This window comes from Athene cunicularia, assembly GCF_003259725.1.
Source record: "Athene cunicularia isolate RWA chromosome 4 unlocalized genomic scaffold, athCun1 chr4_part2, whole genome shotgun sequence".
NCBI classification, from domain to species: domain Eukaryota; kingdom Metazoa; phylum Chordata; class Aves; order Strigiformes; family Strigidae; genus Athene; species Athene cunicularia.
The window spans coordinates 23,576,325-23,596,955 of record NW_020799099.1 but is presented as its reverse complement, the minus strand read 5'-3'; the positions used below and the strand labels follow the sequence as shown (position 1 = coordinate 23,596,955).

Below are 20,631 nucleotides of genomic sequence, written 5' to 3'. Positions count from 1 at the left end.
AGACCGGCGGGAGCGGAGCGGCCGGGGAGGGCGGTGAGCGCCCTGCCGGGGCTCTCGGCGGGGGGCGAACCTCTGTATGAGCGGCGTAAACGCGTCCCGGTGCGCGGCCGTCGGGGGAGGCTGGGAGGAGGGAGAGCACGACGTGAATTTCCTTGTCTGGTTACGCGTTGGGGTTAAGCTGGGGAGGCGTGGGAAGGGCGGACAGCGAGTCCCCGGGGCTGTCAGGGAAGGCTTTGCTGTGAGCACCTTGCACGCTTGGCCGTCCTGGCGCTCAGACACTTGCGCTGCGGTAGGGCCACACGCAGGACACTGCGTAGATGTGGTGCCTCAGGGCCAGGACATCACCTGCAGCCCCTCAGCTGTAGGCAGGAAGGGACATCGTTCTGCTGTCAATAGGCAAGGTGTGCATTTTCCACCATTGCTTCTCCAGTGCCTTGTGAAACGTTTGACTTCAAGGCGTCCCATCACCAAGGCTGTGACAAATCGGGGGCAGTGAGATACCTCGGGAAGTGCTTTATCTCCCTGTGATACCCCACAGCTGTGCAAAAGTGATAGTGTGCTTTTGCTGATTGCCTTGGGAGCTGGTGGCATTGCAGCCTAAAAGATAGAGAATTGTCTTTTAGTGATTGCCAGGAGAGTCGCCTGGCATGAAACCAAGCAGTGGGTAGGACACAGAAACCCCAAGGGGCCTGAGAAAATAAATCATACATACTTGTCTCACTTTACACTGAGGAGCAGAAGCTCTTGGTGGAAGCAGTAGCACATGGATATCTTGGGGAGGGCACCAAGATGGCTAAGATGCCCGCTGCCTCGGCATGACCGCCGTGCTTGCCTGTATTTGTTTTGCAGAGCACACACAGTCACAGAGGAATGAGAAGTTGCAGTGCTCAAACCATGATGCAACACATATGCTCACTCTCTCCCCTGATGGAAAGCTTTCTGAACACTGGGCTACAGCTTCAGCTGACTGCTCTAAGACAAGGTAAGAAGCTTTCACAGGGTGGAGGTATGGATGGTAACGGTTAGAAAATGTGTCTCACTTTTCCAAGAGACTGAGGTGTGTTCCTGTTATAGAGAGGGAACTGGCACACATACATTCCTAGTACCCAAAACTTTATCTTCTTTTTCAAGCCAGCAAGAATTGCACTGATTCTGAGGATGATACCAAGATCTGAGCTGCATGGGACAGGTTTCTTAAATTTAGTAAGGATCGGTAGCACATACCAGAGTAATGCGGATGACTTGCAAACCACACGTGGCTTGGGAGAACTGGGGTTGAAAGACCCAAGCACACCCAGACCTTGCCACCTTCTGATTAAGCTGTGAGGTTGTGATTTAACCACAGCCAGCAACTGAGCACCATACAGCTGCTTGCTCACCCCCCACCCCCACCCCCTCCGCTCCCAGTGGGATGGGGAGAAGAATCGGAAAAAAAGTAAAACTTGTGGAGTGAGACAAGAATGGTTTAATAAGTAACCTAAAAATATAATGATAATAATAATAATAATAATAATAATAATAATAATAATAATAGTAATGAAAAGGAATATAATAAAAAACGAGAAAGAGAAATAAAACCCAAGAGAAGACAGTGCAGTTACCCCCAGCTGACCAATGCCTGAGCAGCGATCTTCCCCTCCTGGCCAGTTCCCCCCAGTTCATATACTGGGCAGGATGTTCTATGGTATGGAATATCCCTTTGCTAGTTCAGGTCAGCTCTGCTGGCCATGCTCCCTCCCAGCTTCTTGTGCACCTGCTCGCTGGCAGTGCATGGGAAACTGAAAAATCCTTAACTTAGGATAAGCACTACTTAGCAAGCACTAAAACATCAGTGTGTTAGTGACATTATTCTCACAATGAATGCAAAACACAGCACTGTACTGGCTACTAGGAAGAGTATTAACTCTACCCCAGCCAAAACCAGGACAGAGGGTAATCCTCATCTAAAAATGGCACAGCAGTTTGCTGTGGGGTTTTCTGTTAGCTTGCCTAGGGCTGAGCCTGAATCTCTCCCAGCTTCCCATGGTGCAAACCACAATCAAATCAGTTATCCCAGCTGCAGTAGGCTAGCGTAAGAGCAGGGTGAATCAACTTACAGGTCACCTATATTTTTCCATGTAATTCCTGCTAAGCATGCTAGGACTTGGCGAGCAGAGGATCTTCTTTCTTTACTTTGTCTCATGGCACAGCATCTACCTGTTTTGATTTGGGTTTTTTTTTTTTTTTCATTATTTTTTTAGGCTGGTGAAAGAACTAAGAAACCAAGATATTGTTCAAATAGCATGTGGGGACCAGCACGCCATGGCACTGTCCAGAGGTAGCCTCTTTCAAAGCACGCTTCTCCTCCAAATGGGAGTCACATTGTGGTACACTTGCGCTTGGAAGGGAGTGTTTGAACGACTCCCAGTAGCTGGTGACACCTAGTTGGCAAAGGATGGGGGACACAAAGTGCGCTGGCTGCCAGCACTGCCCTTTCCTCCCAGCACCCAGGGACATGCAGCTCTGTCACTCTCCAGCTCCTGACCGCTACCCCTCCACAAAGGTGTGCTGTGGAGAGCAGATGTGGTCATCCCACTCTGTTGTCACCAGACCTGCTCAGTCTTAAGTTGGGAGCACTTCTCTGGTTGGGAACTTCTTGCAGGTGTGGCTTTAGGGGTGGAAACACCCTGGTTTTATTCCTGCTGTGCAGAGTCACATGGGCATCATGGGGCTGCCCCAGAGGGGTCAGAAGCAAACAGGGAGATTTGGCCACAGATGGTGGTCTCACCTTGCAGCTAGATCCCTCAAAGCAGCACAATTTTCACTCCCACTCCCAAAGACTCAAGGGAGGCAGTGAGGCTGAGCTGTTTCCTTTTGTTCTGTGTGTGAAGGAGGTGAGCTCTTCACCTGGGGCCAGAACGCCCATGGACAGCTTGGAGTGGGGAGCCAAACCACGCTCATCCCCCAACCGCAGTTGGTGGAAAGACTGAAGGGCATCCCACTAGCTCAAATTGCTGCTGGAGGAGCTCACAGTGTTGCCGTGTCACTCTCTGGAGCTGTGTACTCCTGGGGAAGGAACAATTTTGGGCAGCTGGGACTCGGAGACACAGAAGGTAAGGAAGGACAGCAGTTTGGGAGTAGAGCAGTAGGAAGGTGTTTTCCTGGTCAATGCAGACATGGGAGTGGCTCTGGACTGTCAAGCCCTTTTGGAACAGCAGTGGACAATAAAGTCTTTTGAAGAAGGTATACCTGGATAAGTTATTTGTTTCTGAGCTATTGTATCCTGACCAGAAAGGGCATGCAGGGACAAGCGATTTAGGGGTTGTGTTTCTACAGAGAACTTCCAGTCATTTTATGGAGCCAACTGGATAGCAAGGGCTCTTAAAACTGTGTGTCTCAGAGGTCTCTTTCCTGTCCCATTCTCTCTCCAGGCAGCCTTGAATGAAATAAATTAATTTTATACCTCTTTGCCTTCTTTAGTTCTCTGTAAACACAATGTGAGAGAAGAATTAGCCAGACAGAATCTGAAGTCAGCAGGGTCTGAATGAGTCCACACCCTTGAGAGATATTTTTGAAGCCAAATACCTTTTGGCAAGCAGATGTCAAAGTGCTGTGTTTTGTTTCAGATTGAATGTAAATGAAAATACTATGAAAAAAAACATTATGAGAAAAAGTATGTTTATGGTGGAGGGTAGGAAACAACACAAAATCAAGTTGTAAATGCATGAACTGCTGTAAGAGGAGACTCAAAGGTGCTAACCCCCCCTATTTTAGAAATCTTTCTTTGTGTGAGACCCTCCCCCCTCTACTCTTTCACTTTAGCAGTACCATCTTCTTTCCAGACAGGAGCTCCCCATCATACATTAGAGCGTTAGAGCACTGGAAGACTGTGTTTATCTCATGCGGGTCAGATCACACTGCAGTTCTCTCCAAGGTGAGTCTGAAGTGGAAAGTCAGCATCTGAGACCTCACCCTGTGAGAAAAGATATGCCACTAAAAGTCAGCACACGGAGAAATTGGGATGGCAATGCCTGCTTCCATCCGAGTCTAAAGACAATCCCCAAGGGATGTTAACTAAGGTATTGGGGAAACCGGCCTCTTCTCAGATTCCCATCACCTGCATGCAGACTTTTGCAGGGAGGTGGTGAATGGGAATCCTGGGGCAAAGAGGTGCAGTTCAACTCTCAGTATTTTTGAAAAAAAATTTTTTTTTGGTAGTATATTGGGGGCTTCAGAAAATGTGAACAATAGCTAATTCAGCAGGGTTCACTCATACAAGTAAAATTCTTAAACAACAGAGAGTTATTCTCAGGAGTTAAACTGCTTTTTTTGCAGGAGTTAAATGATTTGGACATTGCAGCGTAAGATTATGTTTGATGAGAAGTGAACTCTACCTGTGTTTGAATCAGGGAACTCTTTTAAGTAGAGTCTCATATAACGTGTCTTGCTTGCTCACTCTTGGTGGTGACCATTTGAATGCCATTAATAACGCAGTGGTCCTGTTGTTTACTTCTTCATCTTCCAGGAGGGGTTGGTGTGCACCTTTGGAGCAGGAGGGGCTGGCCAGCTCGGTCACAACTCCACCCGGAATGAACTCATGCCTCGTGTGGTAGCTGAGCTGTGGGGAGCAAGAGCTTCTCAGGTTGCCTGTGGCAGGTGGGAAAGTACAAATAAAGTGCCTTCTAAGGTCAAGGTCTTAGGGGAATCAGTGAAGAACAGTAGTGAGGGGAGTCACCAAGATGTTCAAATCCCTGTATCCCAGTAGGTCAGCAGTGTCAGAATATTGCCCATTCCTCATGTGAAAGGCACCCTCCTGCCACAGCCCCTGTGAAAGCAGAACCCTCAGCCCATGCCAAGCAGAGGGCTGCGAAAGATACCAGATGCCCTTAGTTTTTGCTCTTTTAAGAAATGCAGGGTGTATTGGGTTCCAAAGGGCAAAAGACTGTTAAAAGCCTGCATCCGGAGAGTCACAGAGTTCCCATCCACTTTGACAAACTTGTGGGTCCTTGGAAAGAACTGAACAGTGGTATAATTACCCAGTTTCTGGAACTGAGCCAGAAAAAAGTCTCCTGTCAACTCTCCTGGGCTTTGTATCAGGCTCAGCAGCATAGAAACTGTGCTTGAAAAAATGGAAGGGCATGAAGCTAGCAAGGCATAACACTTTATTTCTGTATGTGGAACCAGGATAAATCACAAACATTAGAGGATAATATAGGAAATTTGAGTCCATATATTTCTTTATTGCTGAATGTTTATGTAAGGAAGAGTCCCAGGACTTTGGTTAAAGGGATTCTTTAGCTGAACTGTCAGGACTTTTAAAGACAAGCCTCAGCTATTCATCCTGAAAACATATCTGTAGATTTTATTCTGACTAGCTCAGTGGTATTAGCTTGCTATGACCATTCTTCTTTTTCTGAACAGACAGCACACCCTGGTCTATGTTCCCTCCTTGGACAAAATCTATTCATTTGGTTCTAAGGAAGAAGGACCGCTGGGAGATGAGAGAAAGCCTCATCAGTTGATACCAATTCCCATCAATTCACCAGTGAATACTGGAAGATCCTGTCAGGGTAATTAGTCATTGCAGATGTGTACAATCTGTATTTTCTTCTAGGGAGATTCTTGCTTTCTTAATTTCATGTTTACACTGAGAGGCTAACATGTCTCATGCTTGCTTGATCATCCCAACAGATTCTAGCAATGGATAATTCCTTTGCTGCTTGATTTATCATCATGGGTAATGGCCACATAGAAACAACTTTTAGACAGACAGCTACTACCGGATGGATTTTTTTACTGTTCTGTATCTGTGCACTGGACTCTCTGAAGATAATGACTGTCTCTTCAAATGTTCCTTTGAAAATATTTTTATTCTTTCACAGAAAATGACATGCCACAAGAGGCGATTGAAATTATTGCAGGAGGAAACCAAAGTATTGTCCTCTGCAAGAACAATGAGGTATGTGCATATTTGATCATGGCTTATAATTTTACCATTGTTCACATTACTACTGGAAACATTTAGATTTTCCATCCTGCTCTTACTGCACCAAGTTCATATACGTCTCTTGAGGTTCTTTCCATGTTTACACATAAACTAACTTGTAGCGCAGTTATATATATATCTGTTCTCTGGTTAATGCATCTGGATCATGCTGGATGACCATTGATTTGTTCACACTTAGGCTGAAATGTTTTTGTAATGATTGGCTTGAAAAAAAGAATCCCATCTGCTAGACCTGTAACCTCATCAGTATTTTAATGATTTCACACAGAATTCCTGTTTGAATGGAATTGCCACTCTGAAGGATAAAGATGTGGACACATGGATTTCTAATTGCAGTTCGCAACACTGGAAGAGTATAAAAAAGTAAGTCAGAAGAAACTTGCTGTTTTTTTTTTTCCCCCCGATACATGATTTTCTCTAAAAATTATTCTTTGGACACTATTGTAGGGGCTGATGTTCAAGAATTTAGCAGAGACAGAATCTTGTACCAGCACTTCTTACTTAGGTTTTGCACAGGAAAAAGAGGTGTCGATAAGCAACAGCCCTTTGATAACCCTTTTGCAGGAACAGAGCAGATATACTGGCTGGCTTTGGAGGTTTGTCCTCCTCCTCTTGCACAGAATGACTGTTAAGATGATGAAGAGCCAACAAGTTAAATCAGTGAAAGATTTGGTCTGCAGACTGAGGCCTTGTGCAAAAACCATAATCCAGAGTACCCAAACTAGAATGCTTTGTGTGTGTCAGCATTTAAAAATTAGTGATCCCTTCTTTAGTTGCCCAGTTTCAAAAGCACTAAGTAACTACTGTGGGAAGCCTTACACTTATGGCTGAAAATTATGAGTATGTAGTCTTTTTTCAGATCTTACATGGAAGGTTATTTTCTTTGGCTAGCTGCTGATTTTGAGCATTTAAAAATCTTGGTTAATTTTGATCTAAATGTTTCCCTGGCCACTTTTAGTATGGTTTGGATCATTTGGAAAGTGGTTGTTGAGAGGGTGAGAGAGAGAGTTTTCTTTCCAGATCTCAACAGGAAGTTCCTGACAGCAAATTGCTTGATAAAACAGCTGCTTTAATAAGAATAGAACCAGGAATACAGGTAGTGAGTAAGTCTAACATCCCTTCAGACACTGGGAACCTAGCTTTTGTGCAGCAGCAAATGGATACCCTGATGGATTTTCCCTCAGCATGCTACAAAGATCCTCCATCTGTGGAGGGGTTCCTCCTCCCTCCCATGCATCAGTGCCTTTTATTTTGCATAACAAGCAGGTAATGTCCCAACCTGTCTGAAGAAGTTATCTCCATCATAACACCCACCAACATGCAGCCCATGCTGGTATGGGATGCTTGAGCAGGTTCCCTCACACAAGCAGAGGTGGCTTGCCAAAGATCACTAACTCCTCGAATGCAATGTCTTCTGCAATGCTCTCAATAAAGTAGTGCTAAGAAAAGTTTTACTTGGTCAGGTGCAAACACACTTGTACACATGGTTTTTGTTCTTTCAGAATTAAAAACCTGAAGTTGCTACTCATGCTGAAAGGATTGACATTGGTTTGTTTTTTACTATCAGGAATATCAGGTGGATCTTTTCATCTGAGGCTTGCATCAACGGAAGCTTTCTGGAGAAAAGGTAGTGTACGCTGACTCAGACAGAATATATTGGCTGCTTGTAAACTGACCAGAAAGTGTTATTTTAGGCCACATATGTAGAGATAAGTTGTATCTGAATTTGCAAGAAGCAAGTCTGTATTTTTCAAAGCCCAAGCTAAAATTAAATTTTTTATCCCCCCAGTCCCATTGAAATTTGCTATAATAGCTCACATTATAGCAGATTATCCTATAGTGACATTTGACAGAGGATGATAATCCCTTTATGCACTACTACAGCTCCCAAAAGATCCATAATAGCTCCTCCCGGCACTGTGCAAGTTGTTTTAGGGTGAAATACAGGAAGCCTACCATTAACAGTGCACAGCCACACAAGACAGAAAGGACAGAATCAGATCACACCACAGCGAGAATATCTTCTTAGAATAGATGAAATTATACAAACTGGAGCTGGGGCTGAACTTCCCAAGTATTTTCTGATGTTAAGATGCTTCACTATTCTTCAGTCAGTAACAAAAACCAGCTTCTCACATCATTTGGTGTTCTTTTTTTTTTCCTTTGTGATAGAGACAAACATTTCAAAACTTCCAAAGAATTCTCGGGTGTAGACATAGCCAAAGTGCAACATTTTTATGAGAAGATCAGCAAGAAGCCAGAAGTCTTCCAAGAGGTAAGGATGATATAAGGATTCTCACTACACAGATACTGAGGAGCTCTGGATTTGTGCATGAAACTTGGGAATTTCATGCCAACCTAATTCATAGATTATTTTGGCAAAATATAATTGCATTTTTTACCCTTCTTTTTTTTTTTTTTTTTTTTTTCCCTCTGAAGGTGCAAAAGGAGATTGAGAAGTTACTGCCATCATTGTCTTCCTCTCCCATCTCTCCTGAAAATTTCAGAGTCTACTTGATCTTGCCTTTCCTTCTGCAGGGAGAGGATAAGAGCTCTTCCCATTCTCTCAGGCTTCTAGCACAAGCCATCACACAGCTCCAGCCAAAGGACCTGCAAACTCTTGGTAGTATTTTGTGATGATAGAACTGAATGATTTAAATACTTGGTCGTTTTCAGCTGCAGAGCAAGAGTTATTATCACTGATGTAATTTGTTCTAGAATTCAGCCTGAAAAAAGTACTTTCAGTAGAAGTAGAAACATGAGGACTATGCAGCAAGACACAAGAAAAACAGAATTCTTAGTTTGAGGTTTCCTATTTTGTGTACTGCAAAATTAAGCGTTTTTTGGCTTTAATTCATTTGATAAAAAAGAGAAAATGCAGCTTCATCCAGGAATTGAAGTTATTTGCATGTTACCTGCGATGGATACTTCACTAGCTGTTTTGTTTACAGAATGCCTGTGGTCAAATCTAGAAATATCCTTCTTCAAGAAGCTGGTCACTCTGTATCAGAGGGTTTCCCAGAAAAGCCTCTTTCAATTTCACATAGAAGTCAGAAACAGCCAAAGAAACCTCTTCCACCTGCACCCACATGAAACAGTGACTCTGCAAATACTGCAGATTCTTTACCAGGTGAGAAAGTGTTTGGATCCTGAAGAGATAGGATGTATCAGTATGAGTATTTTAATCCTTTTTACTTGTTGAATTCTCTCTCTGGGTTTCCCTCTTAAAAGGGAACATGGGACCTTGTCATTTGACATTGCTTCGGGAATCTCATTGGCTCTACACCAGCATAGCTTTGGAGGAATCCTGCTCTTGACTTGTGCCTGTCTGACCCTCTAGAGAAGTGCAGAGCTGAAGCACGTCACAGCCCCTGGCAGGGGGAGGGATGCTTTCAGTGGTGTGAGGAGTGCATGCACTGATGTGTACAGAGCTACTGATGTGGTATCCACTGTGTAGCATGCTCATTCCCCTTTCTGCTGGTGAGATCCCTCACCCCAGCAACTGCTCAAGTTAATAATTTAAGAGACAACCCACCTGCTTGGCATGTCGTGACTGTGTGATGCTTTAAGAGCCCATTACCCAAGAAATTTTCTGGGACAATAGAATTAAAGCACCTTTAGCTGCATACAAACGGCAGAAAAAAAGGGGGCAATAGGTATTCTTCTTGACAACCATCCTTTCTCATTCTGAGATGTTCAAGTTTCAAGAAAGTCAAGAGCTCAAGCATGCACTTCCTATGAATCAGAGTGAGCCATTAAATTTTGCTCAGAATTTAATATCCTTTTGGCTGAGAATGCAGGTTTAGGCCTCGAAGTTTAGACTCTTGAATCTGTTTCATCCAGAAAAATAAACTGAAAAGTGCAACAAGCCTACTCCTCCATAAGTGGTTCCATCATTTGGAGCTTTACATGTTCACTGTGTCCCCAGAAATCATATCTTTGCCAGACAACAATTATGAATGTGAATAGGGAATATCAGATTGTCCTGCAAAGTGAAACATACCTTTCCTGATGGAGTCCTGTTAAGGGCTCTTCATTGTAAATGAAAATTACTCTGCTGCTAGTTTATACATGGTTTTCTGAGACTTCTCACAGTTGAGTGCTGTGCTACTCATAGCACTTCTACCCTTCCGCTTCTGTGCAGAATCTCAGAGCACTTTCTGCAGAAAGCCCTGATACTCCTTAGTCCTGTCCTGCCACACAGATGCATAGCTCACTAGATCTGCTGACACCCTTTTTCATATCATATATATCAATACAGGTGAACTCCAGAACTGGTTTCAGAGTACAAGAAAACAACTTCTACGTGCCTCAAGTGAAAGCGATTATAGCATTGTGTTTCATCTTTAATGTAAAAGAAGTAAGTATAAAATCTTACCAGCAGTGCGAAGCAGGATTTTTTTTTCTGTTTTATTTAAATGAGTTGATATATATGAAAGTCAGCTCTAGACTCTAGCCTAGTCCATCTCAAAGACAATGCATTTTCCCTAGCCCTCCATCTGTTCTAAATTATGCAAGCCATTTACCATCCCGGTATTTTGGCAGCTACAATAGTGCCTTTTCTGAGATGATGACCCCTGGTTCTAAGAGTTGGAGCTGTCCTCCAGTATCTTAAGCAGTGATACTTGCTTTGAACTGGTGATCAAGTGTGAAATAGCACCGTAAGGGATGGTTGCTATACTTCTTGTTACTCTGGATTTTATTATGTTTGATTAACAGAAATATTGTGAGTTCTCTAAACTTTTGCGGAGAAATCCTACTAAGCATTTCTATTTACTTACATCTAAAAAAAAAGCCATGGTAATAAAACATAATCTGTGAAATGGTTGATTTCTTGAGGACATAAAGGAGTGAAAATTAGCTACCAAATGCAATCAGTGTCACAGGAAGCAGCCCGAGGTTGTTTAAGAGTCGTTTAGATGAGATGTTGGGGGATATGGTGTCAAGAACTTTGTAGAGTAGGGATGATGGTTGGACTCATTAATCCCAACAGTCTTTTCCAAGCTGAATGATTCTGTGAAATGGAAATGTAGATAGTAGGGGCTTCCTTAACCACATTTTTTGCCTATCTGGCAACTTGGCTGGAATTAGCAGGACAACTGCCTAATTGTTTCATAAGCTTTCATTTGCTGATGTACCAATTTTGTACCAATTAACAGAGCAGAGGAGGAGGAGGTTTGAGAAGCAGTATAGAATCAAAAGCCAAATAGGACTTTACCTGAAGTTGCTTACTTACCACACTGGAGGTGTAACACTTTGAATTAGATTATTTTGTATACCAACATCTACTTTTGGTATTACAGATAATAAACCCAACAGTTTTTAACAACAGTGTACCATAACATGGGTATCCAGGACATTTTTACTATGTGTTTTGGTTTAGCTGATTTATGGAAGATGCTATTAAAATCACTCGCCCTGTGTTTTATTCTTGGGGCACTGTAACACAAGTGTCTGCCTGCACAGACAGTTCAGATGCCTCTCTGTCAGGATTTCCCACTCACAGAAGTGTTTAGAAGCTGCTTTTAGAAAGTGTGCCTCTGTTGGTGTAGCATTCTTGTACGCAAGAAGGGCATGTTTCAGAGACACAGGACTTTGCCAGGGTACAGACTGGCAGTTCAGTCTGCACATGTACCCCTGAACTCTAATTTTACAAGAGAAAATCAACACATCTTTTTCTTTCTTCCTTGTCACTTCAGATGGCCCTGTGGAAGCTGACAAAATATCCATGCATCTTTGACATGCACGACAAGATTGCCATTCATAATACAGAACGTAACGCTCTATCCAGCCCCTTTAGTGAGGTAAGTTTTTGTAAATTTTTTTACAATTCAGAAGAGAAAAATACACTTCTAACATACTGTTACTTCAATCTTCAGATAGCCTTCATAGTGATGGAGCCGGAACACTGGATTTTTCCAGTCAGAAGACAGTACCTTCTGCAAGACATATGGACCCATTTAAATATCGCATCAACTGAGCATTTCAAGAAGATCTTAAAGGTAAGAAACCAAATTGTAGTATTTGTTAGCTCTGAATATATTGCTGCATTGCTCTTTGGTTTTCAGTGTTACTGAAGTATTGGTAGAAGGGTTTCAGTGTTCACTGAGCATACAACAAAACAGCTAGTTATCAAATTCTTATAAAACATGTTCCACAGGGGTTGTAGAGTAAATCTGGAGGGCAGTATCTTACATTCTTACTCCAGGTAGCCATCAAGCTTTGTTGGCATAAGTTAAATGCAAGTGGCAGTGCTATTTACTGTGAAAGTTGCTTTAGGGTAATGTAATAGAGTTGCTCAGGAAACTGGTAATTGGCAAAGTCCATTACTATGACTGCTAGACTGGCTTTAAAGACTCTAGACTAGTTTGCTATAGGTGAAAAACCTGGTGACTGGGGAGCCAGCCTTAAGAGGCCAGCAAGTGACACAGCCACAGAAGACGTTTATTTCACGGAGATGCTGCCTGAAGGGAAAGGAAGGATAGTGCCAGCAAGAGATGAAAAGCTGATTATAATGCTGCTGTCTCCATGTGGCTTTAGTCTGTGGTTTCCACACAAACCCAAAGGTTCTGACAGCTGTATTTTTTTGGGGTATTACAATGCTAGCCCAGTCCTGCAGAAGATGAGTGATGTAGGAACAGGGCACCTGGCCAGAGCGGAGCTCAGCTTGGGGACCATGTGCCGTATTGGTCACTAACACAAGGGTCATCAGAGTCTAGCACCACACTGGTACAGCAGGAACCACCAACCTCAGTGCCCTAGTACCCAGTTCTGGTTCTTTTCAAGTGAGCCTTCTTACCAACCAGAGCTGTCAAAGGTTTTCCTTCCTGTACACTTAGGAGAAGAGTCACAATGACTCCTAGAGCTACTTCTCCTTCCCCCTCCCTCACTACATCAGCTGAAAGCTACATTTGTTTACAACTTGTGCTCTGTACTGTGCTCTAGATCTGGAGTCTCTCCACTGATTGTACAGGGAGTCCCAACAAACAGCTGCACGTAGCTGGAGTCAGGTTTCAAATACACCTCTTGCAGGCACTGCCTTTCACACTGTGCATGACAGCATTATTTGCCCAGCAGCAGCCAGATTTATTTGACTGCATTGTTAGTATCCCACCAAGAGACACTCAGGTCTGCAGTATTTACTACTTGGTGCTGCATTTCTGAATTTTTTAGCACGTAAAGGACATTCATGTGTTTGTGTAGCAGATATACACCACCCAGTAGCAAAACATAACAAAGAAACCCTTATAATAGGTTATCATAGCATTAACCTGCCCCCTTGGTAGCTGTGTCCTGTGAAGACATTTTGTCAGTCAATACCGAGAACACAATTCTTTGCACATGACACCCTCATAGTGGTCTGTCACTCCATTCTCTAGTGTTTCTGTAAATGAAAACAGGAAAGGTTGAAGTATTTAGCAAGAGTATCTGCTGTTTCCTGTCTAGTGATGATAGTGCTAAGCAGAAAGATACTCTGCATACTTAAACAGCATCTGTAGCTGCCAACTTGGCTACCAAATCCTGGACTCTGTTGTTGTTTTACCACTAACCTGTCAGAAGATGCCTCTTTAATGAAGATGACCCAGCCTGCCTATCAAACTTGGGCACCAAGACACATTTAACAAATAGTACAGGGACATACATCTCTCCTAAGCAGACACTGGAATATGTTGGAGGCCACCCTAACAAAATCCCCAAATACTAAAGTACATCTTTTCTGGAGTGCTCTCATTTCCCCACAGCAAGCAAGCAGCTACTGGACATACAGACATGGGTATCGTTCAAGTAAATGTCTTCATTTAACTCAAGTTTTGTTACTAAACATGAGCCTAATTTATTTTACATTCTGACAGTGAGACAAATACATTTCAATACACCTATCAGTTCAAAACAAAACCAAACCTTGTAATTCAAAGAGAGATTCGTATCACTGTATCAGTTATTTCAGTCAGGGTACAGTTCTTCCGCAAAAACAATTACCACCTAGAGGATTTTCATTAGTGCCACTACAAATGCACAACACTCTTGAAAGGATACACTAGAAGGAATTAGTGCTTCTTGTTGTTCCTCCTCTTTATCTGCCTTAGCAGTAATTAAGAAATAGGCTGCTGCAGAGGACTTTATACAGTTCCAGATACTACTAAGAAAATGACAACAGTCACTAGTGCCAGAAGGGAACTCTCTCAAATCAACTGCAATACCTGATGAGATTAAATAAACCGTGTTGCTTTAGAGAAGCCCAGAGATTAGCAAATGCATCGTACTAGTTGTGCCTAAAAAGCTTAATCCCCATCCAGGTCCACAGGTGGAAAAATACATAAACTGGTATTGTGATAGGAAGGAGGAGACTGTAGAAACATAAACTGCTTGTACTGGTGCAGCCCTGTGGGAAGCTTTCATCTACGCTGGCTGAGTAAAACAAGCCTGCTAGGGACAGGAGAGGAACAAGTACAGTGAGCGTGGGCAGGGAGGGCAGCATGCCTCCCCCAGCCATCGGCCCCGCTTTAGCACTGTGCCTGGGGAGTCCTCAGGGCTGCTTCGAGCCCTCAGCTGGGGGCTTCTTCTGAGTGGTCCTGGCAGCCTCTGGGACCATGTTCGGGATGCCGTCGATGATAGGGTATGCAATGCCCAGCTCCTCGTTAATGAGCTCGTTGGTAGCTTCTTCGTACCTGGCCAGGCAAGTCAGGGAAAACAAACAAACAAACAAACGGAGGAGTAAATAACTTGGGTTTGCCCTCTGGCAGCCCTTCCCGCCTGACCCGGGGCGGCAGCAGCAGGCCAAGGGCTGGCGGCGGGAGCTGCTCTCCCGCCCCTGGAGGGCCCGGCGCGGCCCGCGCCCCTCACCTCACCTCAGCGGCCGCTTGGAGAGCGGGCACACCAGAAAGCGCAGGAGCTCTTCAGCGTCGCCGCCAGGACCCTCTGCCAACCCAGCACCGGCGTCTTCCGCCGCGTCGCCTCCGACCTGGCGTGGTTCCCCAGCCAGGTAAGGGGCCTCGCGGCCCGGGGTGTGGGGGGCTTGCTCCCCGGGAAAGGCAGGTCACGGCTTTCTCTGATGGGTCTGCTTTCCACCAGGCCCCGAGCGGTGAGCACACCTTCTACCGGATCGGGACGCTGCTTGGCATGGCCCTGTACAACGGGCGCATGGCACCCTTCCCCTTCCCCAGGGCGCTCTACAAAAAGCTGCTGGGCCTGCCGCCCGCCCTGGAGGACCTGGAAGAGCTGTTGCCAGCCACAGGCCGGTACGGACCGGGCGAGCCCCGGGCGTTCGCGGGGAAGCTACGGCCGAGGCGGGTCTCCTAGCTTGGCGGTGCGCACCGAGGACGCCAAGGCAGTGTTCGGGGTACCCGTGGCACCTATGTTTGCCATTGCGGAGCTGCTAAAACCTACAGGTTGCCAAAGTGGTCCTTGTGCAGGGCACGGATTTTGCTCTCAAACAGAGGCTGGCATCGCCAAAATAAAAAGTGAAGCCCTGTGGCTTAGAGGGGGTCAGATTTCTGCTCCACGTGAGCTCATGTTCACACTGTGAATATATAGTTCCAGTTATTTTGAGCTGTGGTTCAGACATGGAATAACTGAGCACCCAGTTGCTAATGTTGGGGTTTTTTCTCCGATTTGGTAATTATTTATTTCCACCGTGTTGTTATGCACAAGCACAGTATTGCCATATGCTGCAGTTGTGCCAGATCTGAGAGCCCGTGTGCAGAGTTTCCACACGCTGGGAAAGTTTCAGGCAGGTACAGCAGGGAGAGGTGCTACTGCCACCAACATAAAGCTTCTAGGCCCCTGATGCCCAGCTTTCCACACAAATGCTAAAAACAGCCAAAAAGATGAGAGCTCCTTCCCATGAGCCAATGATTCCCTTGAGGTGCAAAAATGTCCACAGTAGACTGAAACATCAGGTTGCCTGCAATACTTTGAGAGGTGCTGCACCACCCCAAAACAGTTCTCCCAGATCATCCCACTAGATGATATCTGGGAGAACAAGGCTGTGGACCAAGCCCACTTGCTGCTGAACTTTGTGTAAAGTTAGCCCCACAGGGCATGGGGGTGAGCTTGCCTGGAATCCTTTGCAGAGAGGGCATTTGCCCTCAGCTCACAACAGCAGCAGGACATAAGTGTATAGATCAGTTTAGGGCCATATATGAAGGTTCTCTGTGAGTACAGGTGTTCTCTATAGATGTGCATTTAAATACTGCTTGTCAGAAAATGTTTTTCAGTGGAATTTGAAAGAGCATTGAATGGTCGTGTTTATTCTCTCTTTTTTCCCTTGTTTTTCAAAAGGAATCTTCAGGGAATTTTGAATGAAGAATGTGATCATACCCTTGAGAGCCTGGACATGGACTTCACAGTAAGACACTATTGTGCCATTCTGACGTGCTATGCATGTACTCAGGCAAGACAGTGTCCCACTGCAAATGACACAACTTGTCAGTAAACTCAAAACTAGTAAGAGTGCTATGTTAGGCCCTGCAGAAAGAAAGAATAGTAGATGTAGCACATATGTATCTGTCATATATAGATGTAGCATCCAATATGTTTTTATTTATTTGCATAGATAATGGAAGAAGGAGATTCCATGGTTACTGTTGAACTTAAAAAAAATGGTGCCAACATTCCCGTCACTAAGGATAACAGGTTGGTTTTATTTTTCTTTTTCTTACTCTGTTGTCTTGTTACAAGTGTATGAAATACCGTATCTGCCCATCCCCATATACTCTTATAAAATATTGAACATTGGCATTGCGCTGTTGGTCTTGGTCCAGTAGGTTGTATGCTTTTGGTTCTTGCTGTACGTGATGCATATGTGCCAGACATTGGCAGTTTTTGTAAGCAGTGGACAAGAAGGGGATCCTTGGACATCCTGGCATGTGCATATACAGAGATGCGTGGCCTTATTAGGGAAATTTCTAACAAATGTATAAGATACCCCTGAACAGTACTTTCAGGGAAATACAGATAACTTGTCTGGGAAATCCAGCTATAGGTACACCTTTATAAGTTTTTTTTTACGGGAAAAATGTTTCCTGCATAGTTCTATATATGGAGTGTATCTTGTATATAACAGAGAAGGAGTAATCTATCAATAAGGTGTGTCAATATTAACTTCAGCACAGGGTACAGAGAGAAATTCTGTGGCCTGAGTTACAGAGATGATCTGAGGACCCCATAGGGATGCAGGAAAGGGCTGTTTAGGAAGCTTGAAGTACATTTACATCGAGTTGTTTGTACAAGTACACTGTCACTAAACAAATCCCCATTACAAGAAGAAAGAAGAGTGAAGCTGTACTGATTAGTAGCTGTGCAAATATTTACTTTGATTTCAGGATAATTCTTGGGCATTCAGTGGGAGTTTTGCTGACTTTACACCATTTATGTCTGCTAGGTTGCATCTTAATAGTGAAGTGTCTGATAGGAATTCACTGGAGTGTTCACACAAAGTACAAGGAGTATTATCAAAATGAATCCATGTTGGCCAGCATTCTCTTTTATTTGTGATGATCCTCCCAGCTGATTCCATGAATAAAGAACTGCCAGTGATGACTGCTTTTGGTAAAGACTGAGTCTTTACAGTAGAGCAGATCATACGGGATAAAGGAATAAGGAATAAAGTTCTCTATAATTCTCCTTTTAAAAAAGCACCTATTGCATGGCTTGTTTGATTAAAAATTTATTTGCAGGAAAGAATTTGTTGACTTGTATGTGAATTATGTGTTCAATGAATCAATACGGAAGCCATTTGAGGACTTTATGCAAGGGTTTTCAAGAGGCTGCCCAGCTAGAAAGTGGAAGATGTTTCACCCCACAGAACTCCAGATTGTTCTCCAGGGACACACGGAATTTGACTGGCATCTGCTGGAAAAGGTATCGGATACAAGCACAGTGTACTTCTGCTATATCTGCTGAGCATAAACTCCTTCTGATGTGTTCTTTCATTGAGTGCGTGGGTCATGAACAGAAGAACAGAAGCTCAAGGGACTTTCTCTTTTTTTTGGATTTGTGTCATTGTTTTGAGTCTGTTTTTATTCTGCATCAGGTACAAGAATATAGGGGACTAAAATCAAGTCATAGCTCAAGGATATATGAGTCTTTGAAAAACAAATGAACAAGCAGATTCCAGAAGTTAAGAGGATTTGAATATCTATGAACAGCATTATAAAATTTATCAGATAAACTATTGTTGCTTTAAATCAAAATGGAAATAGGATTAACTGGCCTATTTTGTTTTTATCTCTTTGACAGAATGTGACATACAGACAGTATAAAAAGTTAGATCGAACCATCAGGAATTTTTGGACTGTGTTTTACAGACTCCCAGAAGAAAAAAAGAAAATGTTTCTTGGTAATATGCAAGGCATTTTAAACTTTTCATAGCCCTTTTCTCTCCCCTGCAGCACACATTTTAAATGCTTGCACATGAAAATACTATAGTTCCAAACAGCTTTTTGATGTGTTCCCTCTGCTGCTGCATTTTCTAGTGAAAACCACAAAGAAGTGACACAAAGAAATGCACAGACACAGCTCTGACCCTCCTCACATCCCTTGAGGCTTGCCTGAGTGCATCTGACTGCCTCAAACCTTGCAATTATTTTATCCCTTTTGTGGTTATCAGTTCTTGGTCAGAGGCCTCAACTTGGGTGAGCAGACTATGTTGACTTAAGCGGTTTAGCTTTCTCAAAGGATCGCAGAAGCTAGCTCATCCTTTTTAAACATAGAAGGTCAAACCTAGCCTGGCCTTTCTCATCCACAAAGTCTATATAAGTAAAAATAAAAGAGGACTTACAATTATTATGAATCAGCAAGAGACTTTATTATATTTAGGTACAAATTCAACAAAGCAAAATAATTTGCTTATGAAAATGGCCATATTTTTACACTAATTTACCGCCATGAGTTTCATCCTCTGATAACATTATCTTGTGTTTTTTTTTAATTTGTTAACTTGTTTTTGTTTTTCTCATTCCTTCAGCTTTTTTGTCAGGATCTGATCGAATCCCTGGCTACGGACTGGAATATTTTACATTTTGTATTGCAGATCCTCAAGCAGAAAACCCAGATGAGGTCTATCCTTTTGCCAATACCTGCAGCCGCATTTTGTTCCTCCCCAGATACAGCAGTAAAAGAATACTCAAGAAAAAGTTGCTCTGTGCCACAGAGCATAATGAAAGTTTTGGTTTGTGCTAACTCTTGGTCAGGAGCATTTTAAAGCAAAAAAAAAAAAAAAAGTTTCATGTGTCATGTTTTTCTCTGCCTTATTTTTACTGCACTTTATAAACACTTGAGTGTGTGTATTCACTGAGATTTTATATTGATTATAAAAATGAGCTTAGACCAGATACCTGATTGTTAGATTATAAAGTTAGGAAAGAAGACTCCTATTTAACATGTTTCCAAGAAGCATGCTGATAAGTCAAGTATATTTACATATACGTGCATCCTGTCAGCACCGTGCTGGTCTTGTTTAGTCAGTAAGCTTTCAGCAGCAGGGATTCTGTGATTTGTACATTACCAAACACACAGCCAGTATATGCTCAGCAGTCATCAATGCAAGAGGAAGTTAGTGTAAGGTTTTCATCTGTATTAGTTAGGGATTCTCTTGGGGAGCAACTGATGCTAAGGTGACTGGCATGTTCCTGCAGGCTGTGAATTGAAGGAGCAGGCTGTGCTCACCTGGATATGGCCTTTGACTGTCTGAGAGTAGTTCTTAGTATGAGGATTTGAGACTTTGTCAAAAGCTGTATTTCTAAAGCATTAATGGACTTTTAATTTTTTAGTGTGATAGCACTGTGATATGTGTCATGTTTATATCTTTAAGGAGATGTTTGGCAATTAAACAAAATGCTAGGCTTGCAGAACAGCTCTGTGCAGAACCCTGTGGACATGAGGCACGCTGGGCTGCTGGAAGCTCATTGTTGAAACTGCGTAACACTGGCAGGATATTGACAATGTCAGTCAGGATGTAAAGTCATGATGTGTATTTTTCTGTATATTTTGCTTTGTGTAAATATATATATATATATATATGTAGAGAGAGACAACAATAATTTTTCAGCAGTCTTTCCTTTGGTGTGTTAAATGTGTCAGTGGACGTACATATGTAAAGAAGACTTTTACTGTGTTGAATTAAATGGTAATTAAATTTCCACACCTGTAGTTGTGTTCTTCCTGTGTTACGCAGCTGCCTGTATGTGACAGCGTATCTGTGTTTTCTGTCCTCATTAATACGGGGAAGCCATGCACAGGAGAAGTCAAAGGCTGATACAAGTCTGTTTCAAATTAGATGCATTGCACAGGCTGAACAAGTCAAGGTCTTTCACATTTGGTGCAGAATATGCTTTAGGTGAATACAAAAATTGAAAGCCAGAAGAAGGCAATCTTTACTTCCTGTTTTGTCTTGACTTTGTGTTGGGTATCACATGCACACTCATTTGGACCAGGGAGGCTGCCTCTTTGAAATGCCAGTAAATGATATAAACCTTTGTTTGGAAGTGACTGTTAGGCTAGTGCTTTTTTTTTTTTTTTTCCTTTAGGAAAGTACATGTTTCTTAGGAAAAACGTAGGCAGTATTTATGCATTTCCAGCTCAGTAAAAAAGACATTGTTACATATGAAGAAAAATAAAGCTTCCTTTTAAGTTACAGTATAGTA

General features: G+C 43.1%; 2 protein-coding genes across 2 annotated transcripts; one reads left to right on the top strand and one right to left on the bottom strand.

Moving 5' to 3' along the window:
- The first annotated feature begins 815 nt into the window (after positions 1 to 815).
- LOC113479687 (probable E3 ubiquitin-protein ligase HERC4) lies at positions 816 to 20,631 on the top strand. Its single transcript, XM_026847941.1, has 21 exons — positions 816 to 982; positions 2,241 to 2,317; positions 2,871 to 3,092; positions 3,822 to 3,913; positions 4,505 to 4,635; positions 5,401 to 5,549; positions 5,862 to 5,938; positions 6,255 to 6,349; positions 7,554 to 7,613; positions 8,159 to 8,261; positions 8,426 to 8,609; positions 8,938 to 9,116; positions 10,248 to 10,346; positions 11,686 to 12,006; positions 14,841 to 14,969; positions 15,059 to 15,225; positions 16,268 to 16,334; positions 16,542 to 16,621; positions 17,665 to 17,848; positions 18,227 to 18,326; positions 18,954 to 20,631. Exons 1-21 carry the CDS (start codon positions 816 to 818, stop codon positions 19,166 to 19,168), a joined length of 2,898 nt encoding a protein of 965 aa, XP_026703742.1. The 3' UTR covers positions 19,169 to 20,631.
- PIGY (phosphatidylinositol glycan anchor biosynthesis class Y) lies at positions 13,793 to 14,922 on the bottom strand. Its single transcript, XM_026847612.1, has 2 exons — positions 14,836 to 14,922; positions 13,793 to 14,655 (listed from the first exon to the last, which is right to left on the bottom strand). Exon 2 carries the CDS (start codon positions 14,478 to 14,480, stop codon positions 14,250 to 14,252), a length of 231 nt encoding a protein of 76 aa, XP_026703413.1. The 5' UTR covers positions 14,481 to 14,655; positions 14,836 to 14,922; the 3' UTR covers positions 13,793 to 14,249.

Excerpts from the sequence above, each read along its gene's own strand:
- PIGY (XM_026847612.1), bottom strand. The coding sequence starts at position 14,480 with ATGGCTGGGGGAGGCATGCTGCCCTCCCTGCCCACGCTCACTGTACTT.
- LOC113479687 (XM_026847941.1), top strand. The coding sequence starts at position 816 with ATGACCGCCGTGCTTGCCTGTATTTGTTTTGCAGAGCACACACAGTCA. Across the intron at positions 17,849-18,226 it reads ACTGGCATCTGCTGGAAAAG|AATGTGACATACAGACAGTA; the intron begins GTATCGGATACA and ends TCTCTTTGACAG. Across the intron at positions 18,327-18,953 it reads AAAAAAGAAAATGTTTCTTG|CTTTTTTGTCAGGATCTGAT; the intron begins GTAATATGCAAG and ends TCATTCCTTCAG.